Source organism: Danio rerio, chromosome 1 (assembly GCF_052040795.2).
Source record: "Danio rerio strain M-AB ecotype USA chromosome 1, GRCz13ab, whole genome shotgun sequence".
In the NCBI taxonomy this organism is placed as follows: Eukaryota; Metazoa; Chordata; class Actinopteri; order Cypriniformes; family Danionidae; genus Danio; species Danio rerio.
The window spans coordinates 1,980,352-2,000,453 of record NC_141021.1 but is presented as its reverse complement, the minus strand read 5'-3'; the positions used below and the strand labels follow the sequence as shown (position 1 = coordinate 2,000,453).

The following is a 20,102-nucleotide window of genomic DNA, read 5'->3' as shown; positions in this document are numbered from 1 at the left end:
TTGTTTTGTTTGTTTGTTTAGTTTTTTTGTCTTGCTTTGATTTGTTGTTTTTTGTTTGTTTTGTTTTTCATTTTGTTTTGCTTTGTGTTTTGGTTTGTTTTTTTTTTTTGTTTTTTTTTTTGTTCTTGTTCTTGTTTTTTTGTTTGTTTTATTTTTGTTTTGTGTTTTTTGTTGTTTTTGTTTTGCTTTGTTTTGTTTTGTTTTGTTTTTTTTGTTTTGCTTTGATTTGTTTTTTATTTTGCTTAGATTTTTTATTTTATTTTTTTTTGTTTTGTGGATTTGTTTTGTTTGTTTGTTATTTGATATCACATTTAAAAACAACCGATGGCAGTTTTTTTATTTACTTTTTTATTATAGAGATAGAGAGCATAAAGTTACTTTTCAAATCTTAAGGGTTGCTCAGAAAGCATTGTTTAAGCTGACATTTGTAAAACATTGATGTTTAGTGTCGCCTATACAAACTCATTTTGTTGACTTCAAATATGTTTAAGAGATTACTCTGTCTGTGAGGTTACTGCACACAAGCTCTGTTTTACTGTGAGATGTCGTGTTTATAGAGCAGAGAATAGCTGCTTTCACAAACCTGTCTGAGTTAAACACTTGATGAGGTCATTCCTTTGAGGAGTCAACCGCTGCTTTGACTGCGTGGGAGAGACATGTGTGTGTGTGTGTTCATGTGTGTCTGTCTGTCTGTCTGTCTATCTCTCCTTGTCTGTGTGCATGCAAGTGTGTGTTTCTGTGTTCGTGTGTAAGTGTGTGTGCGCACCTGTTCTTGTGTGTTTATGTGTACTTGTATGTGTGTGTGTGTGTGTATTTGTAAGCATTTTTGTGTATGTACATGTATGTGTGTTTGTGTGTGTGTGATGATCATACGCTGATGGTTCAGTAGTCAGAAATGCTCCTCTGTGCCGGGGGTCTCTGTGACTCATGGTGTGTGTCCTCCAGTGTGTGTGTGTGTGGATCAAAGCGCTGCCGTTGTCTTCTGTTATGAACACAAAGCTCAGTGTTTCTGCTTTTCTCCTCCTGTTGCTTCACCTGGTTTCACATTTCACTGCCTGCTGGGACCCGAGCCAAACAATGACACTCATCAACATACAGGCTAAAAGATTTCTGCCGTTTAATCTGTAGTCTTTCATCCCTGTGTTGTCATGTTCAAACACACACACACACACACACACACACACACTTGTAGCTCGTCTTGTTAAGCTATTCTGGGTAATTTGTCACCTAATCGTCCTCCTGCAGACACAATAGAGTGTTTGAAGTCACAGTGCTTTGTGTCTGGATGTTGGTGCGTTACTGTACGTGTGGAATAAACTGATTAATTGTTGAGAAAGAAACAGAAAGAGGTTTGTTGAAATGCTAAACCTTTAGATGTAGTGTTGAGGATAGACAGCGGTGTGTGTGTGTGTGTGTGTGTGTGTGTGTGTGGAAGGTAATGTGATTTTACCTGTAGACTATTAAAATGTTCATCCATTCATTTTTTTTTCGACTTAATCCCTTTATTAATCAGGGGTCGCCACAGTGGAATGAACCACCAACTTATCCAGCATATGTTTTACGCAGGGGCGAGGCAGTGGCGCAGTAGGTATTGCTGACGCCTCACAGCAAAAAGGTCGCTGGTTCGAACCTCGGCTCAGTTGCCGTCTCTGTGTGGAGTTTGCATGTTCTCACTGCGTTCGCGTGGGTTTCCTCCGGGTGCTCCGGTTTCCCCCACAGTCCATACACATGCGGTACAGGTGAATTGGGTAGGCTAAATTGTCCATTGTGTATGAGTGTGTGTGTGTGTGGATGTTTCCCAGAGATGGGTTGCAGCTGGAAGGGCATCCGCTGCGTAAAAACTTGCTGGATAAGTTGGTGGTTCATTCCGCTGTGGTGACCCCGGATTAATAAAGGGACTAAGCCGACAAGAAAATGAATGAATGTTTTACACAGCGGATGCCCTACCAGCTGCAACCCAACACTGGAAAACATCCATACTCTCTTGCTTTCACACTCATACACTATGGCCATTTTAGTTGATCAATTCCCACCATGCATGTGTTTGGGCTTTGGGGGAAACCGGAGCACCCGAAGGAAACCCACACCAACACGAGGAGAGCATGCAAACTCCACACAGAAATGCCAACTGATCCAGTGGGGACTCGAACCAGGGACTTTCTTGCTGTGAGGCCATAGTGCTAACCACCGAGCCACTGTGTCGCCCTCATTTTGACCCATTATTTCCTAAAACAAGACTCAAATATGTTCACTTTTCTAGAAAATTCTTCTTTATTTAAGAATTTTTAGGCATTCAGACTAGAAACAAAACCAAATCTGCATGTTCTGCTGATGTGAAAGTCCATGTTGGTGATAGGGAGGGAGATTCTCACAGTTCGCTCTTCTGTCTGTGTGTCTTTATTGCTGCTTGTGTCCTGAATCATCGTCATCTTCATCATCCAGCAGGTGTTTCTGTCTCTCCCACATTCAGTCCTGCATAACTCACACACTCATCCACTCCCACAGAGCGCTGAACAACCTTCCACAGTTGTTTCAGTTTTAGAGCAAATGGATGCATTCTTCATGCTTTTACAGCTCGTTGTCTGCTCTGCTCTCCTCCAGTGTGTGACCCGCTGGCCTGCAGTGACTCAGGGTTTAATAATTATATTCATCATGACTGCAGTCTTTATCTGCCAAAGATCATACAGAAAGAAATATGCTTGGAAAGTCCCTGTTTTAACTTAAACCACTAATGAAAGTGGTTTTGTGAAACATCTGTTCACTTAGAATCGTGTATATGTGGAGGAATCATTTTCTGCTGTGTTAATTTACCTACTCACTTATTATTATGTTGCTAGATGACATGTATTTGAGGAGTTAAACTCTGCGGACCCGGTACCGGGTCCATGACATCATTGACTTTCACTTAAAGATTTAAAGGGGCTAGCATTGCACCAGACCCCCATAATGGCCCGTTTCCACTGAGTGGTACGGTTCGGTTTGGTACGCTTTTATGGCCATTTCCACTGTCAATAAGCGTAACGAACCAAACCTACCGTACCACTTTTTCGGCACCCTTTCAAAAGAGTATCAAAAACAAGAAAGGGTACCAAAAGGTGGAGCTACATGCACAGCCGAACGCTGATTGGTTACAGAGATATGTCACAAGCTCGTGGAGCTAGACAGAATGTAAACAAAGGATCCGCCATGTTCTAATACACAGCCGAAAGATTACATGGATATAACTTTACTGTATGCATAAAATAACCAGCCATGGATGACCCGGGCTCAAACAAACCGTGTCATCGTCTGGATGAACAGACACAATGCAAGCAAAAACAAAATCTGCAGCGTCCTGTTGTTGCTTTACAAGCCCGTCTAAAAGTGCGAGCGGCATTCGCTTTCTTCCGGGAGCTCGCGATCACATGTATATTTGATATAACAAACTTCTTGAGGTGATGATAAAACCGTGTAACGTTACGTGATTGTAGAAGTGTCTCCATCATCTGATCCATTTAGAAAGAAAAGGACAAGCGCAGAGAAACCCGGCAAAACACAGGAGCAAAAGTGTTTAACAACCTGAATCATGAACAAACTGCCATGATTATCTTTGCCTTTTGAACTATTATGAACTGGGAATGACAGAACGACTCTCTAACAGAGTTTGCATGTGCTGCTGAAGATTACACACACAGATGAGAGGTTTGCGCTGACTGTTGGCTATATTGAGTGTGTTTTTGAACTCAAATAAGTACTAAATGTATGATGTTTGTAGTTTTTCTGTAATTAATAATATATCGGAGACTGTAAGGGGCTGTATGTGTTCATATATGTTGCATTTATTTTATATAATTAAAGACGTTACAGTAGCCTATTTTGCATTGATCTGCAGTTATAATCAACTCCTGTTCACAGAAAAGTTAGTAATAAACATTTATAAACAAGTATTTATGTGTATAAAGCATCTGTTTTGTGAGAAGTGCTGCTCATTATGATATGTGAACGACCCGTACAGCCTTACCGTACGTTCACACCGAAAGCGGCGAGAGCGTCAAAGTCATTCATTTTCAATGAGAGCCGGCGGCGATAGGTGGCGAAGAGCAGCGTGGCGCGTCTTCACCGGTGTGAGCGTCGAGGAGAGTTGAAATGAAGTCAACTTTATGGTAATGAGCTATGACGCGGTTCAGCGGCGAGCAATCAGAATGAAGACGTCCATCGCTTGATAGCAGTTCAGAAAACACAGACCTGTGAACTTTGGTTCCGACCACAGTTGTTCCCAAGGGTTTGATTATTGCGGTCGCCGGATTTCCAATTATTTACAGCTTTTTCCTACAGGAACATGCATTAAATAAGTTGCTGGTGAGTTACTGATGTTCATTAATGATATATAAATTTATCTTAAAAAAGCGGGAATCTCACACAATGTGACAGTACAAAACAGTACTGCTGCTTCAGGATATTTCAGACATATGGACACATATTGGATAAATAGAGCAAAGCCACACCACACGCAACTTGATCTTCCATTGTTATATGAATTTGATAAGAAGTGCGGAACATTTTCACGCTAGAAACATGTTTTATGCAGGAATGTAACTGATATGCTGCAACGGCTCCTTTAAATATGAGATCAATGTAGCGAGTTTTGACGCTCTCGCCGCAGGCGCTGAAGGCAGAGAGTGTTGTCGCCAGGGCGGCCAGAGCGACCTTTCTCGCCGCTTTCGGTGTGAACGTACGGTTACTATAGACATTTATTCGAGCGAGCATAACGTCGACTTAAACTTTGTCATACACCACGCCCACCAAAAAGGCTACCCTTTGTGGAGGAAACACAAGCCTGATAAAGGTGATCCTTACCGACCCGAACCGTACCGTACTGTACCAGTCAGTGTAAACAAGCCATAAGTGGTTTCGTTTAAAAGTGTAGAATCTTTATTTTATGCACATATGCATCACTTCGGGTTTTATCCTACTGTACAAAAGTTATTTACACTTAAATACACAGTATTTTGGATACCCGAGCTGGGTATTGAACATTGGATCATTTTCATATTTTTCTTATGACACATGTGCAAGTTATTTTTACTGAATTATATTCACATATCAAACCGTTGCCGAATGAATCGTGGTGTTTCCATGGCGCAGAAGTGAAAACAATACATTTATGATCACTAAGCAGCCCCAGATAGCACAGACAGCTGTCATCTCTTACCTTATGCTGTGCGCTTCAGGGCCACCTGTTTTTTTTTTTTTTTATCTGCTTTACTCTATTAACTTGTGTCTTGCCGTAGTCAGCATAAATGAAAAATGCAACTAAAACCAGCCTAATGTATATATAAACTACATTGTTCTTGGATTTCGAGTTGGCATGTCATGATTGAAATTTGTGATTAATTCACTGTAACCCAGGGGTAGGAAACCTATGGCTCTATAGCCACATGTGGCTCTTTGACCAAAAATATGTGGCTTTATGGCCAGCTGTCTCCCTTCAATGAAAAAAAATTAAAACTGTCCCTGTAAAAATACTATTTCCTATTGAAAATACAATTAAAATGACCTTTTTTTACAGCAAAATGAATAAGAATATAAATAAAAGGACATTTCAATGCGCTTGTGCAGCGCTGTGGATTAACTTGAATAGGACACCAATAAAAACTATGCAACTTACATTTCTATGGTAACCTTGGGCACGTAAATTCAAACAACATTCATGAGAGTTAATGACGAATAGAATTTTTTTTTTAAATGATCCTTTCTTAATACATGGACTTGCTCGACATTTTATGTTTTTATCCCCAATGGCTCTTTAAAAAAATGCATTTGCCAAACAAATTCAGAAATGGCTCTTTGCTGAAAAAAGGTTCCTGACCCCTGCTGTAACCAACTAGCATTGGGAAACTCAGACCCTGTTTAATAACCATAGTACTTTTACATTTGATCTACTGTATATAGCAGCTCCGGTTTCCCCCACAGTCCAAACACATGAGCTAAAGGGGAATTGATGAACTAAATTGGCCGTATTGTGTGAGTGTGTGTGTGAGAATGTAAGAGTGTATGTTTATTTCCCAGTGCCGGGTTGCAGCTGCAAGGGCATACGCTGTGTAAAACACATGCTGGAATAGTTGGTGGTTCATTCCGCTGTGGCTGCCACTGATAAATAAGGAACTAAGCTGAAGGAAAATGAAAGAATATGAGATGGCCATACAGGAGTGTGTGTGTGAGTGTATCTGTGTGTGTGTGTGTGTGTGTGTGTGTGTGTGTGTGTGTGTTTTCTCTTGTCAAGGATGAGCAGTTGCAGGATGTGTTGTCGTGGGATCACAGCAGGAGACGTGTGTGTGTGTGTGTGTGTGTGTGTGTGTGTGTGTGTGTGTGTGTGTGTGTGTGTGTGCAGGACAGCTGTGTGGCCCAGACATCAAATCAAATAAATAAATAACACACAAACAGTCCTCCTACTCACCATTCTCAATCCTACCAGACACCATAAGACATGAGCACTTCTGACAGCATGTCTTTCGGCTTGTAACAGTAGTAGATCATGGATTTTAGGTAGTATAATGAACCAATTCCAAACTAAATACACTATGATGAACTCTTAATAACGATGCTTTGTTTGTTTATGTTTTGTAGAAGCAGAAGTGCAGTCTGAAGTTTGTGAGCATGTGGAAATCCAGCTAACGCATCCCTTGATTTGAAAGCCTCAGGTACAATTGACATTTCTGAACTCCTACAATATGTACTAATACTTGTATTTAATGCATTTCACTTCTTAAAAGAGCATTCCCTCTTCTGGATGATTCTTATTTCACAACTGAACATGCAGTTCACCAAAAACATTGCTTTGCACACTGCAAAAATGCTGAATTTTGTGTCTCGTTTCTAGTACTAATATCTAAAAATTCTAGTCAAGAAGAAGCTCCAGATAAGCAAAATATAGTGTATTGGGTCCCACTTTATATGAAGTGTCCTTAACTACTATGTACTTACATCAAAAATAAATGCAGTGTACTTACTGTGTTCATAATGTATTTGAGAACACGTGGTGTTCTTGAGTTGGGATAGAGGTTAGGTTATGGATAGATTTAGTGGTATGGGTAGGTTTAAGGGTGGGTTAAGGTGTAGGGAATGGTCAGCAGTGTATTTACAAATGTAATTACAGAAGTTAATCACAGATGTAATTACATACATATATTTAATCAAGCATAAGTACACAGTAAATACATGTATTTACACAATAAGTACATTGTAACAACTTATTAACTCCTGTGTAAGTACATATTAGTTAAGGCCACTTAATATAAAGTGGGACTGTGTATTGTTTTAAGAAATAATATGTCAAAATTAAGCCTTTTTTTTCCGGTTTTTTTTCATATAAATTAGGTCTAGTTATTTCAAAGACTTTGATTTTTTTAAGTGACATTACATCATAATTTAAAATTTGCTATTTATACACTTTAACTAATTAGTAGTGCAAAATAGAGTCTGGTATATATATATATATATATATATATATATATATATATATATATATATATATATATATATATATATATATATATATATATATTCAATTTAACCTTTAAATTAAACATCTTTACTCAAATGAGTTTTTCAAGAGTTGACACTTAGCTGATGATTGATTATAAAGCTTGTTTGGCATGCTGTCCCGGGAGAGAGCCCTGAACTCATAAGATCCTTGGGCCCGGGGCTCCCTCCCATTTGCAAGGCAAGAAGGGAGTTTGGGCTCATGTTGATTTCGAGAACTCCCCTGCTGGAGTAGCTAATGAACAGATAGTGATTTAAACAATTAGAAGCAAATTAGGCATCAAACTAAATCACAATCTCTTTAAGAGTAATACACTTAAGTGTCCCAGAAGAGAGCCCTGAGCTCATAAGATCCTCGAGCACAGGGCTCCCCCCGGTTTGCAAAGAGTTTGAGCTCAGGTAGATCTGGAGAACTCCCCTGCTGTAGTAGCTAATGTACAGATAGTGATCGCTCTTAAGAAAGATCTACTTACTAGGAGCATGTCTATGGAGCCGATTTGGATTAGTCAATTAACTTAAGTTGCATGTTTTTGGGTGGTGGAAGGAAACCGGGGAACCCGGGGGAAACCCAAGTGAGCACGAGGAGAACATGTAAACTCTGTCGGCTGGTTTGGTAAGGACTAGAAGCAGTGACGTTCTTGCTGTGAGGCAACAGTGCTAACCACTGGGCCACCGTGACACCCATCTAGGAAAGGAGGAGGAGTAGGGGTGGAAGGGGGGATTCTTCAAAACGAAGATGGCTGTGATATGGAACTCAGGGTATTTATAGCGGCTTAGGAATCGTCTGATTGGTCAATCATAAATTGAATAATGCGGGACCATCATAAGCATGTAATCCTCTCAAAATTAGTTTATAAATAAACTTCACTTGTTTGTGAAATGTACTATCAATTTGTGAAGGAGAATTGTTTGGAGGGCATATATTTTGTTGTAGGGACTTTCTTATAAATGACTTCCAGTTATTTTAATGAGTGATTCCCTGTTCGAACCAAATCTGCAATACGCTTATTTTACGCGGCCTCCATTTAAAAAAAATAAAAGCGAGGCTGCGGTGGGACGAAACCCGGAAGTATAGGACCAGCACTGTAAACATTGCAGCAACATGCTGTGGACTACAAACCTCCAGCTGTTGCTAAGATTTCAAAGTGCAGATGTGGTGTAAACATCACTTTAATATCACTCAGTTCAGTTTAATTTGAACAAATAAAAGCAGATTAGGCATCAAACAACATCACAATCTCTTTAGGAGTTACACGCTTAAGTGTCCTCCTAGGCTTTAGTTCATGGCAGCAGGTAAACACCATAGGGACGCTTCCCTGGTTCAGCCTATGTAACCCAGTGAGTGATGAAACACCGCAGTCCTCTGTAGCACACCCTCGTGTTGTCTGTAATAGTGCTGTCCCGGTACTTAAAATGTATACACGTCCATTTCTCTCTAACATTTAAGCACCATGTGGTGCGTTTTTAAACACGGCTGATTTGCCATAGTGTTCACCAGTGCTCAACAGAAATGACTGTGATTGGCTGTGAAGGTCATCAGTTCACCGCTCTGCACAACACAAATACAGGGACACTGAATTGTTTCAAAGTCGCGAAGATCAGTCGAGTATGTGCCATAATAAATGAGTGTGTGTGTGAATGAGAGTGTATGGGTGTTTTCCAGTACTGGGTTGCAACTTGAAGGGCATCATATAATATGCTGGAATAGTTGGCGGTTCATTCCGCTATGGCGACCCCTATTAAATAGGAGACTAGGACGAAGGAAAATAAATGAATGAAATCAAATCCTCAGAATAAAATTTTTTACTTAACACCATTTTTAACAATTTTTCATAAAACAAATTATCGAAAACAGCAACCCTAATCGTTTTGAGTGTATTTCAACAGACATTCTACAACACTGACGTCTGCAGAAGCGTGTCTGAAATCTGACTCCGGGGGGTTTGGATTAATGGCAGCTGGTCCTGAACGCCGATACCACCTAAAGCACTCCGCCCACCACTCCCAAACCTGCCGTCCAAACGGTCCAGAGTGTGTTAGGCATGTGCTGGAGGCGTTCTGCAGGTGTACATCTGCCAATTTGGGGGCCGTCTGGACGCAGGTGTGTGGCTGCCAAATAATAGGGGCGTTTCTGCGTCATGCGAGTAGCGCGTTCTGTTGATAGAATGAAACGTTTGATCGGTTGCATGATGGGGAAGAGGAGGCTTGAGCTATCATGACCCACTTGGACGTGTAATGCAATGCCGTCATTTTGGGCAGGTGAGACGGAATAATGAGACCTGCTATTATTTTTGACACCCTTCATGCAACTCACATCATGACATTTGATGCTTGTCGTTTTTGTGCAAGGTAGAGTTTTTGGGTGATTGTAAAAGTGCAATCTAGACATATTCTTAAACATCCTTTAGTCTTTCTGAATCAACATGCAAAGCACATTGCAGTCTATACTAGTCACTAAAAATGCTTCATTGGATTTACTGAATTTCTTTAGGGTAAATGGTTGCAAATGATTTATATGGGCTGAATTTAAACAAACAAATTAACTTGAATATTACTAAATTTCATTTGGTTAAATTCAGTCCATATCAATTATATGCATCCACTTACCTTAAAGAAATTTAGTAAATCCAATCAATCATCTGTTTTTTCAGTGTGATTTGAATCAGGCAATGTCAATATTCACAGTCTAATGACGGGTTGTGTATTGTTAAATAGAAAATGACACGCATTTTACTTTAAAAATAACTTTGTTGCTCTTGGTTATCGAGTATGTGACGCTTCATTTTCAGTTTTTATTTATTTATTGATTTATTTTTTATTAGAATATACAAAAGGGACACAATTTGAGATGATACAAATCCAAAGAAAATTAAACATTAGCAAAAATACCAAAAACAACAACAATACAGTCAAATACTGGCAGGTGTGTGTGTTTGTGTATGTATGGTGTGTGTGTATGTGTGTGCATGTAAAGGTAACTTGGAAAACAGGTCAGAGTACATACAAAAGGAACAATAACAGTCACTAAATGAAGCAAGTAACACACACACACACACACACACACACACACACACACACACACACACACACACACACACACACACATATATATATATATATATATATATATATATATATATATATATATATATATATAAAGGGAGAAAAATTAAAAAATTAGATGGAGACAATGCTTGTGATATGATAGTAATAATGGCAGTAAACAAGCATTTTCATTTTCAGTTTTAATTGAAATCAAATGAGTCGAGTAGAAATGTTTATTTGAGTTGCAAAAACTAAAATCATCACTTTTGTGACCAATTTGGTGATTATTTTTAAATGCAATGACATTCATGTAGTTTTAAATGTGACTGAAATGATTTTTAAATCCAGTTGAATAAGTAAAATAAATAGTTTAATTATAAATTAGAAAAAAAAACATGAAATAGATTTGTTTTTAGACAAAAGCAACATTATTTATTTGGATTATTGTTATCAAATACACTATATTTATATCATATTTTTCATTTTGTCTCTCAGAATCAGCAAGCTGATAAACAGTTGAAGTCAGAATTATTACCCCCTTAAATTATTCGCCCCTCTGTTCATTTTTCCCCCATTTTCTGTTTAACAGAAAGACGATTGCTACACATTTCTAAACATAATAGTTTTAATAACTCATCTTTAATAACTGATTTATTTTCTTTTTGCCTTGATGACAGTAAATATTATTAGACTAGATATTTTTTCAAGACAGGTTAATTAGGGTAACTAGGCAGGTTAGGGTAATTAGGCAAGTTATTGTATAACGATGGTTTGTTGTAGGCTAATAATTTTAACCTTAAAATAGTGTTTAAAAAATTAAAAACTGCTTTTATTCTAGTCTAAATAAAACAAATAAGACTTTCTTCAGAAGAAAAAATATTATCAGACATACTGTGAACATTCCCTTACTCTGGTAAACTTCATTTGGGAAATAATTAAAAAAGGAAAAGAAATTCAAAAGGGGGGATAATATTTCTGAATTTAACTGTGCAGTTGAGGGCCAAATTATTCGCCCTCCTGTTCAATTTTAATTCCTTTATATTTTTACCACAATTTCTGTTTAATGGAGTGCAGATTTTTTTCAACACAATTCTAAACATAATAGATTTAATAACTCATTTATTTTATCTTTGCCATGATGACAGCGCATATTATTTAATTAGATATTTTTCTCGGTTAGGCATGGGACAATAACCTGCTTCAAGGTTTACCTTTTATTTTTTTGTTATACTGTCTCTAAGGTATATGTCATTTGTTTTGTGTGTTTTATAACTATTTTATTAAGATCATCAAGTTGTTCTGAAATCTGTATTTTTGAAACTAATGAAGAACGTCAGTGAAATATTTAAATTGCTTAACCTGACATGTTTAAAATAAAAAAGCCAAAATATTTTATATGTTTCTTAAAATAAAATATATTGTGTACAATGAGGAAGAAAGTTGTTGTTTTTTACTCAGACATTTTAAAATAACTTATTTTAGAGCAGTAATCACAATACCGGAAACCGTGATATTTATATCCAAGGTTATAATACACTAGTTAAGTTACATTTAAAGGCTTCACTAGGTTAATTAGGGTGAAGTTAGGGTAATTAGGCAAGTTATTGTATAACAGTGGTTTGTTCTGGAGACAATCCAAAACTAATATTGCTTAAGGGGGCTAATAATATTGACCTTAAAATGGCTTTAAAACAATTAAAAACTGCTTTTATTCTAGCCGAAATAAAACAAATAAGACTTAACTTAAACAACAAACTCTTATAGGAAATTCTGTGAATAATGACTTGCTTTGATGCACATAATTTGAGAAATATTTGAAAAAAATTCACATGAGGGCAAATAATTGTGACAGCATGAAGGTTTAATGTAATTTGAAAAACACAGTAAAGTCGAGCAGCTCATTGTGTTCATTAATAAAAAACTGTATTTTGTTAAATTAAAATGTTAAAGTAATTTTAAAATTCATCAAAATATTATTTAATTTAGCTTTAATTGCATCAGAGATCCATCTAAAATCATTTAGCAAAGAAACAACAATATTCTCCAAGTGCAATGGCATTTATGGCTTTAGTGTATTTTTAAACTACATATGACATGTTTGGATGGTGATGTGCAGGTTTATTGTCAGTAAATATGCTCTTTTATTTTCAGATGACACTGATACCGAAGGCACCATGTAAATTTTGACGATCTGCAGCGCCTTTATGGCGTCTGAGACACAGGACTAATTGTGTCCTCTGGAGGAGAAGGATTTGCATGCTTTAACTTATGCAGCGTGACTCGCCTCGCTGTCGTACACAAACTCTGACACACACACACACACATGCATGACTGTTAAACACGCTCTCACCTACTCGCTCTCACCCCCTCTGCAGCATTAACACACACACACACACTCTCACAATTGAAACCGACCACTTTATTTCCTCCTTTTCAAGCAAATGCGAACAGGTGGAGGTTTTGAAAACACCGACCCGAACAAAACTAGCCGAACATGTGACCTCAGTGACACTTGGATGCTTTATTTTCTTCTTCTTCTTCTTTCTTTTTCAATGCAATGTTTAAGTTGCTTGAGAGAGAAGCTTCTGTGGGCCGCCACAACCACAAACCAAGTCTGCGACCGGTCACGGCTCTCTAGAAAACACTGAGATAAAGATAGACAAGAGCGAAGAGAGCAGGAGGAGGGAGGATACGTGTTGATGTCAGCGTGTGAATTGACAGAAAAAAAACACACACACACACACACACACAACCACAGCGACCCGTTTTTTGCGCTCCTGCTCTTTTTGCACTAGGGTAAGCATCAGTCAACCACAGGCTGACCGCCGATTGCAATCTCCCGTCAACAATGCACAGAGTCCCAGGACAAAATCGGCTTGCTGGACCGACCCAGGCTGACCGAGGGGTCCCGGCTGTGGGTGTGTACTGCGTTTTGGGGTGTTCAGGGGGTGGCGTTTCCAGATAAACCTCCAGCATGTCGTCATGGGCGTATGTTTTTTGCTCTTTGCAGGGCAAATCCGGGAGCCCTTCAAAATCCGGGAGCAGATCAAACTGGAAGCGTTGGATTCAGACGAAGACGTGGACAAGCAGACGCTCCCCATGGCCTCCAACAGCATCTTCGAGAGCTTCCAGTCGTACCAGTCTTGCTTCTCCAGGGGTGAGTTGTTTGCTAGCGATCCTCTGCCGAAATGTTTGTGCAAAATGATGAGAGTGAAATACTGAAATCTTGTGGCTGAATCTGAAAACCACAGGTCTGTGGGTTACTGAGTGCTCTACTGGTTAACCTCATTCAACCAGCCGCTGCACGCTGGACTCCGAAGGGAGATGCATGACTTTAAAAACTCACTTTCTGATAAACTTTTGGGCTAGTTTGCTGCTTTAATGCACTGTAAAAATGTATTTGTTTGCTTTACTTAAAGTGTGTTAACGCATTGCTTTTAAACTGATTAGTTGACTTTACTGAAGTGTGTTAACCTATCACTTTTAAAGCAGTTAGTGTGTTAACCCATTGATTTTAAAGCACTTTGTTGTATTAAAAGTGTTAACCCATTGCTATGAAACTGATTAGTTGATTTTACTTAAGTGTGTTAATCCATTGATTATAAAGCAGTTAATTGACTTTACTTAAAAGTGTGTGAACCCATTGCTTTTTTAAAGTGGTTAGCTAATTTAAAAGTGTGTTAACCCATTGGGTTTAAAGCGATGAGTTGACTAAAAAGTGTGTTAACCCCTTGCTTTTAAAGCGATTATTTAACTTAAAACTGTGTTAACCCATTGCGTTTAAAGCACTTAGTTAACCTAAAACTGTTAACCCATTGCTTTTAAAGCGATTAGTTATCTTAAAACTGTCAACCCATTGAGTTTAAAGCGCTTAGTTAACTTAAAACTGTGTTAACCCATTGCTTTTAAAGCGATTAGTGAAGTTAAAACTGTTAACCCATTGCTTTTAAAGCATTTAGTTAACTTAAAACTGTTAACCTATAGTGTTTAAAGCGGTTAGTTAACTTAAAACTGTTAACCCATTGCGTTTAAAGCGATTAGTTAACTTAAAACTGTTAACCCATTGCTTTTAAAGCGATTAGTTAGCTTAAAACTATTAACCCATTGCTTTTAAAGCGATTAGTTAACTTAAAACTGTTAACCCATTGCTTTTAAAGCGATTAGTTAACTTAAAACTGTTAACCCCTTGCTTTTAAATCGATTACTTAACTTAAAACTGTTAACCCATTGCGTTTAATGTGGTTAGTTAACTTAAAACTGTTAACCCATTGTGTTTAAAGCGGTTAGTTAACTTAAAACAGTTAACCCCTTGCTTTTAAAGCAATTAGTTAACTTAAAACTGTTAACCTATTGTGTTTAAAGCTGTTAGTTAACTAAAAACTGTTAACCCATTGCTTTTAAAGCGATTAGTTAACTTAAAATTGTTAACCTATTGTGTTTAAAGCTGTTAGTTAACTAAAAACTTTTAACCCATTGCTTTTAAAGCGATTAGTTAACTTAAAGCTGTTAACCCATTGCTTTTAAAGTGATTATTTTACTTAAAACTGTGTTAACCCCTTGCTTTTAAAGCGATTAGTTAACTTAAAGCTGTTAACCCATTGCTTTTAAAGCGATTAGTTAACTTAAAACTTGGTTAACCCCTTGCTTGTAAAGTGATTAGTTAACTTAAAACTGTTAACCCCTTGCTTTTAAAGCGATTAGTTAACTTAAAACTTGGTTAACCCCTTGCTTTTAAAGCGATTAGTTCACTTAAAACTGTTAACCCCTTGCTTTTAAAGCGATTAGTTAACTTAAAACTTGGTTAACCCCTTGCTTTTAAAGTGGTTAGTTAACTTAAAACTGTTAACCCATTGCGTTTAAAGCGATTAGTTAACTTAAAACTGTTAACCCATTACTTTTAAAGCGATTAGTTAACTTAAAACTATTAACCCCTTGCTTTTAAAGCGATTACTTAACTTAAAACTGTTAACCCCTTGCGTTTAATGTGGTTAGTTAACTTAAAACTGTTAACCCATTGTGTTTAAAGCGGTTAGTTAACTTAAAACAGTTAACCCCTTGCTTTTAAAGCAATTTGTTAACTTAAAACTGTTAACCTATTGTGTTTAAAGCTGTTAGTTAACTAAAAACTGTTAACCCATTGCTTTTAAAGCGATTAGTTAACTTAAAACTGTTAACCTATTGTGTTTAAAGCTGTTAGTTAACTAAAAACTGTTAACCCATTGCTTTTAAAGCGATTAGTTAACTTAAAGCTGTTAACCCATTGCTTTTAAAGTGATTATTTTACTTAAAACTGTGTTAACCCCTTGGTTTTAAAGCGATTAGTTAACTTAAAGCTGTTAACCCCTTGCTTTTAAAGCGATTAGTTAACTTAAAACTTGGTTAACCCCTTGCTTTAAAAGCGATTAGTTCACTTAAAACTGTTAACCCCTTGCTTTTAAAGCGATTAGTTAACTTAAAACTTGGTTAACCCCTTGCTTTAAAAGCGATTAGTTCACTTAAAACTGTTAACCCCTTGCTTTTAAAGCGATTAGTTAACTTAAAACTTGGTTAACCCCTTGCTTTTAAAGCGATTAGTTAACTTTACTTAAAAGTGTGTTAATTCATTGCTTTTAAAACTTTTAATTGAATAAATATTGTTAACCCATTGCTTTTAAAGCGATTTGTCGACTAAACTTAAAAGTGTATTAACCGATTGCTTTTAAAGCGATTAGTTAACTTAAAAGTGTGTTAACTTATTGCTTTTAAATCGATTAGTTAATCTAAAAGTGTGTTAGCCCATTGCTTTTAAAGCGATTAGTAAACCTAAAAGTGTGTTAACATTACTGATTCTTTATATTTGATACTGTAACTCTCTGACTCTCTAATATGTATCAATAAAACAGAGTTAAACTAAAAATGAAGATAACACATTGCCTTAAAATGAATAAGTAAATGAATTATGTGCATAATTATGCAAAATAAGTCAAATTAACCATTCCAAATAACAATGGATGTACAGTACTCAGTTTTTAAAGTAAAGTCAACTTGCTGATTTTAAGGCAACAGGATTACTCACACAATTTTTTCAAAGTAAAGTAACTAATCACTTTTAAGACTGTAAACTGATGATTAAAGAGAGTGTTTTTTCAAAAAAATGAACATTTGCTCATTACTTCTTCTCCCTCATGCTGTGCTTTTTAAGCTTTATGAGCTTCTTTTTTTGTTTTGAACACACAAAACAAGACTTTGGCACTCATCGACTTACATATAGTAGGAAAAATAGCTCTATGGAAATTAATGGCATTCATAAATAACCTATTTTGTGTTCAGCGGAAGAAACTCAAATAGGTTTTGAGCCAATGAAGGATGAGTAAATGATGCCAGAGTACAAATCTATGTGTGAACTGTCCCTTTAAGAGATAATTGGTTTGGTAGTTGATAGTAAGATGTGTATATGGAAGAGTTTATAGACTTCCAGAGTCAGTTTGTTGGTGTTTTTCCTTCGAGAATTGCTTTAAAAGTTCATTTTAATATTAGGAGGTTGTACCAAATGCAGAATCCTCAGAGTTTTGTAAAGTTTCTTTGGCATTGCATCCGAAAGCTTCAGTTGTGAGCTGAAAAGTGTGTCACTCAACATTTGTATTGATTTTCATTATTCCCTGTAAAAAGTGATTGGTGGAGTTTATTTTTTTCAGAAGAGAGTCAACCCATTGCCTTAAAATGAAGCTAATTAAATATGTGTATAATTATAAAATTTGGTTAAGCCAACTTAACATTTCCAAGTTTTGATGAGTTTACTTGATTTTTTAAAGAAAAGGGAACTTGCTTTTAATTTAGTGGATTTACTCATTTTAGTATAATAATTCATTGTTTTGTACTTGGGAGTGTGCAGTAATAAAATGCATTGACAGTTCTTCTTTTTTTGGCAAAATTAATTTTACACAATTGTTGGATATTTTAAAAAATACTTTGAGCAGTTTTGGTTTAGCGTTTATATTAATGACATAACAGTACACTCAATAAATGACATTAACTATAAACTACTTGATTAAATTGAGCTGAAACAACACAATTATTTTTTTTTCGGGGGAGGGACTTATTTATTTTAAGTTTAATCCACTTAAATGCATGTAAAAACTAAGGTCACGCTGTTTGTTGAATATAGGTTTCATTGCATTTACATGCCAGCTTACTCTCATTACATTATAAGTAGACTGTCAGGTTGGGGTTAGGGTTCAGCAGGTGGCTCACCAGAAGCACCGCTCGGTGAACTGCAGCGTCGCTCTGCACAGCGCCATACATTTTAGATTTCTAAACACAGGTTTCTATCAGGGTACACACACTGGCGCGCAAGTCGGCGGCTGTCCGCGGCGCCCAGCCACGACTCAGGACACTGTTCATATTTCTGCCGCGCCACAGAGCGCCATCTGAATAGTTTGATTTTAAATAGCATGCGAATGTGCATGTCTGGTGTGCGATACTTTCAACTGTCATGTGCATGCCATGTGGCGGCGCTGAGCAGCGCATCCAGTGTGTGACGCCCTTTAGGGTTAGTGTAAGTTGACATGTACATGCAAAGTTTCTTATAGACTGTTAAATGTCTGTTAAAGAAGCAGTATCTGCAGATATTAAGCAGACAGTCTACTTATACTCAAACAGACCATCACAATAAAGTGTTACCAAAATGAATAGGTTAACTTAATTCCTTCATGTTGTGCCAAAGCAAATCAATGATGTGGAACTCAGCTTTTTTTTTTACAGTGATTTACTAAAATAATTGAGTACATCAGTCTTCATTTCGCAAGGCAGACTGCGCACTCATGACCTAAATGGCAGCTCTGTTTTATCATTCTCATTTTCTGACAGACTGAAGGAACGCAACTTCACTTTAAGGCAGGTCTGTCCTCATTGCTCTGGACTTTCCCTCCTTTTTGGAGTCTGTGTGTTTGTGAAGTGCTGCTTTTGATGCCTGCGGGTGTGTGAGTTCACAGCTGAGGCCCCAAAGATGATGCTTTAGTTTCTTTCTCATCCTGAAATGACTGTGGGTTAAGGGTGAGTGGAAATTACCCTGTAATGGGTAAACTGACTCATTTAGCTGCTCTGATCCGCTCCTCTGACTAGATCATCACACACTTAATTGGCCCTCCATGGCAAAGTCACTAGAAACAGTTTGAGTGTTAGAGAAAATGCATTTATTACATTTATTCTCGATCCTGCTGTGAAGGTGATGTTAATTAGTTCATGAAGTGTGCTTGTTGTTTTCTGAGTATTTCATTTAAGCCGTTTAACCCTATCTGAATGCTGTTTTAGCTCAAGGGAGTTCTAATTAAAGACGTTTTTAGCTATTAAAATGTATAAAATAGTGTTTTACTTGTGTTTGGAAGAACATTTTCACCCTAATAAAAACTTGACAGTAAAGTAATATGAACGTATTGTATTTAGGCATGGGCTGGTGTAAGGGTGCTTTCACACGTGCCTTATTTAGTTCGATTGAATCGCACTAGAGTTCGTTTCCCTTTTTGGTGCGGTTCGTTTGGGCAGGTGAGAATGCAGCAATCGTACTCGAGTGCACACCAAAAGCGGACCAAATAAGCGTACCGAGACCTGCTTGAAGAGGTGGTCTCGATACGCTTTTAAATGAACCCTGGAGCGGTTTGTTTGTGGTGAGAATATGATCCGTACTAAAACAGGTCCAACCGCAAAAAGTACTGCGCCTTTTGGACTAATTCAGCTGCCGTAGGCCGATGCGCTGTGCATTATGGGATATGGAGGAAAAATATTTGTTGACAGCGCTTTACCAACAGAGAGAGAGAGAGAGAGAGGGGAAAACATTACCTGATGGATCGTTGGTAATATTTCCGCAAGATGAGCATGTCGCAGTTTAGCTTAATTAATTCACGCCTCCTCCTGAAGTGACGAGCGATGCATTAAACACTGTTTTCCAGCCGCGGCCGCACTTCATTTCCGTAATGTATAGTTTGTCTAAAGCAGGGATACAATCAGCCAGTGCAGTCGTCCCTCCAGAGTAAAAGGTTTTGTTTACCTGCGGGAGTTCACTGGCATTTTCCCGCACGTGAATTATGACCAATCAATAAGCAGTTTAGGAAATATGTTCAACAACATTTAGCCAATGAGAGATGTGGATTTTGTCAGATGACTGCATTTTGGTTCGTTTCAACTGGTTCGGACCAAAGCAATCAGTGTGGTGTGAAAACAACCCAAAGACGGCAGAAAATGCAACAATGTATCATTTATTACCCTTGATCCGGACTAAATGAAGCGAACTACAGATATGAAAGCACCCTAAGATTCTGATGGTATGATAACCTTTGATAAAAATATCACGGTTGTACAGTATTGTGATTATTGCTTTAATATAGATTCTTTGTAAATGTCTGGGTAAAAAAACAAAAACTTTTTCCCCCTTTGAAAACCATATATTTTATTTTTTGAAAGATTTATAATATTTTGGATCAGTAAACATGTCAGGCTGAATATTAAAAATGAATCTTTGCCGTCTGCTTTCTTCATTATTTTTAAAAACACAGATGTCTATT

The 20,102-nt window shown here is 37.3% G+C and overlaps 1 protein-coding gene across 3 annotated transcripts in view; it reads left to right on the top strand.

Annotated features, from left to right (window-relative positions):
• Window positions 1-20,102, top strand: part of runx1 (RUNX family transcription factor 1) — a 212,103-nt gene that overhangs the window by 84,196 nt on the left and 107,805 nt on the right. For 2 of the 3 annotated variants that reach the window (XR_015475909.2, XM_087236318.1), the window contains 3 exons: window positions 6,607-6,680; window positions 12,718-13,484; window positions 13,577-13,723. Coding sequence is in view for 2 of the 3 variants with exons in the window: in XM_087236318.1 (XP_087092444.1) it covers window positions 13,415-13,484; window positions 13,577-13,723 (217 nt within the window). In the remaining variant the exon portion in view is untranslated. Of the gene's footprint in view, window positions 1-6,606; window positions 6,681-9,408; window positions 9,623-12,717; window positions 13,485-13,576; window positions 13,724-20,102 lie in introns of all 3 variants that reach the window. The other variant, XM_087236317.1, reaches the window with a different exon arrangement.